Source organism: Aegilops tauschii, chromosome 6 (genome assembly GCF_002575655.3).
Source record: "Aegilops tauschii subsp. strangulata cultivar AL8/78 chromosome 6, Aet v6.0, whole genome shotgun sequence".
Lineage (NCBI taxonomy): Eukaryota > Viridiplantae > Streptophyta > Magnoliopsida > Poales > Poaceae > Aegilops > Aegilops tauschii.
The window spans coordinates 194,963,526-194,965,779 of NC_053040.3; the positions used below are offsets into that span (position 1 = coordinate 194,963,526).

Genomic DNA, 2,254 nt, shown 5'->3' on the forward strand with positions numbered 1-2,254 from the left:
TACCTTCTGCAAAGCGTATGGCGTCGACTCTACCCTCACGGTGACGACCCAGTGTATCGGGTATACCAGGAGCGCCTAGCAGACTTCGAGTATCACACGGTGGTTAGCTTGCGCTGCAGTTCAACATCTGGCTCATACACCCGTTCTTCTAGGAGTGGTTTCGCTTCTACCCCCGCTCCGGCTGTTCAGTTTGCTGTGTTTGAAATTCTCATTGAGTTATGCTATAATGAGATCCAAATGCAGACTCACCCAGGCTTCTACTACTACCCATCCCTGCACGATGATGGGCCTATCCATTTTCCTATTATTGATCCGGCGGTCGAGAGTCCCGCTAGCCACCTTTCCCGCTATATCACTGCTAGCTATCATCTGATTCACGACCTGGCCTGAGAGCTAACTCGTGCTCGTACTGGTTTGGTGGCCGCTAGGTCTAGTTTCATTCCACCTTCCATAGGGTTTACCCCTGTTATTCCCCCAGCTTCTAGCTCGCCAGCTACCCCGGTTACTCCTTCGAGTAGCTCGGGCACCTCGACCGTGACTCCCCACAGTGCCCCTACCGAGTGGGCTTCACTTCTCGCTACTCCCGCAGCCCCTATGCTCCAGCCTCATCCAGCACCCGCCCGTGAGGGAGACCCCTTGAGGCAGCGTCGGCGTGTTACCTTTAACCCAAAGGTTTCTGTTAGCGTCATCAGTTCAAGATCCGAGTCCGGGTCAGGAGAGGACCCAGCAGGACTAGTAGAGCACTAGATCGCCAGAGTATCTGAGGTTTGTCATGATGCTTGGACGTATGGATGTAGTCATACTTGTCATGATGTTTCCTTTCTTGTATGAGTGTAGTCGTACTTGTCATGATGTTTCATTTCATGTATGAGTCTATGTATAATTATGTTGGAACTTTTCTCCATTATTATTCGCCCATGTTTCTTGTTGCTTTCTTTCGGGTTTTGTCGCTTGCTTTTCTTCCCCATTTATGGATGTTTCTCATCTTGATGCTTCGTATTGGGAAACAAAAATAGGATGACAATAGGAGGTAGCAGCAGTCAGGCAGGTGACGATACTCCGGTTCGTCGCTCTGCCCGACAAGCAGGGCATTCCCCTGAACCATATTAGCCGCCACCACCTCCTCCACTGCAGCCACCTACCACAGAGCAGATTATGAGAATGTTCGAAGAAAGAAGAAAACAAGATTTACTTGAATTACTTAGAAGTGTGCAGGCTATGGTTGGGCAGAATGGAAATCAGTATGGCAATCACTCCAAACTATCAGACTTTCAGAGGACTAAGCCTCCCAGTTTCAGTCAAGTTGTCGGTCCTTTGGAAGCCGATGATTGGTTGCGGACTATTGAGAAGAAGCTTGAAATTTCCCACACCGAAGAAGCCGACAAGGTTCCATTTGCTACACACAATCTTGAAGGAGCGGCCGCTATATGGTGGGATAATGCTAAAGCTATGTGGCCCCCGGACGATGAGATCACTTGGGATAAATTCAAGGACAATTTCCGCAAGTACCACATTCCTGCCGGTATCATGAAAGTCAAGCAGCGTGAGTTTCTCGCCCTCACTCAAGGAAACATATTAGTAAGTGAGTATCTACATAAATTTAATCACTTGGCTCGCTATTCCCTCTATGATGTGGCCACTAAAGAAAGCAAGATCGATCGATTCCTTGGAGGACTCAACCGGCACCTCCGATGCAGACTCAACATGTTTGACTTCCCCGACTTTCAGAATTTGGTGAACAAGGCCCTCATTGCAGAAAGGGAGCACAAGATAGTTTATAATGACCATAAACGCAAGTTCGAGCCTAAGAAGGATGGACAACCAGTGCAGAAGGCTCGTACCTGGTAGCAGCCTCAGTTTGGGTTCAAACCAACCTGGCAGCAGAATACCAACAAGACCAACAATCAAGTCAAGAACATTGTGACCAATCCTTTCCGAGAAGACTATTAGCGCAAGAATGCATGTTTCTCTTGTGGGCAGACCGGACACTATGCAAAACAGTGTCCCGAAAACAACAAGCCAAATGCACCCCTCAAGTCTCAAGTCAACCACGTGGAATCCTACACAGAGGAGGAACTAATTCAAGGTCAGGTGCATCAACTCTCTGCCGAAGAAGCCCAAGAAAACCACCAAGTGGTCATCGGTATGTTTCTCGTTAATAACATACGCGCAATAATTTTATTCGACTCGGGGGGCTTCCCATTCCTTTATTTTGTGGAGTTTTGTTGCCCAAAACAAGTTTTCTTGCTCTATT

General features: G+C 48.0%; 1 protein-coding gene across 1 annotated transcript; it reads left to right on the forward strand.

The window, feature by feature from the left end:
- Positions 1-1,218: 1,218 nt before the first annotated feature.
- On the forward strand, positions 1,219-1,848 carry LOC141025959 (uncharacterized). The gene has a single exon (XM_073501890.1). It carries the CDS (start codon positions 1,219-1,221, stop codon positions 1,846-1,848), a length of 630 nt encoding a protein of 209 aa, XP_073357991.1.
- Positions 1,849-2,254: the final 406 nt, after the last annotated feature.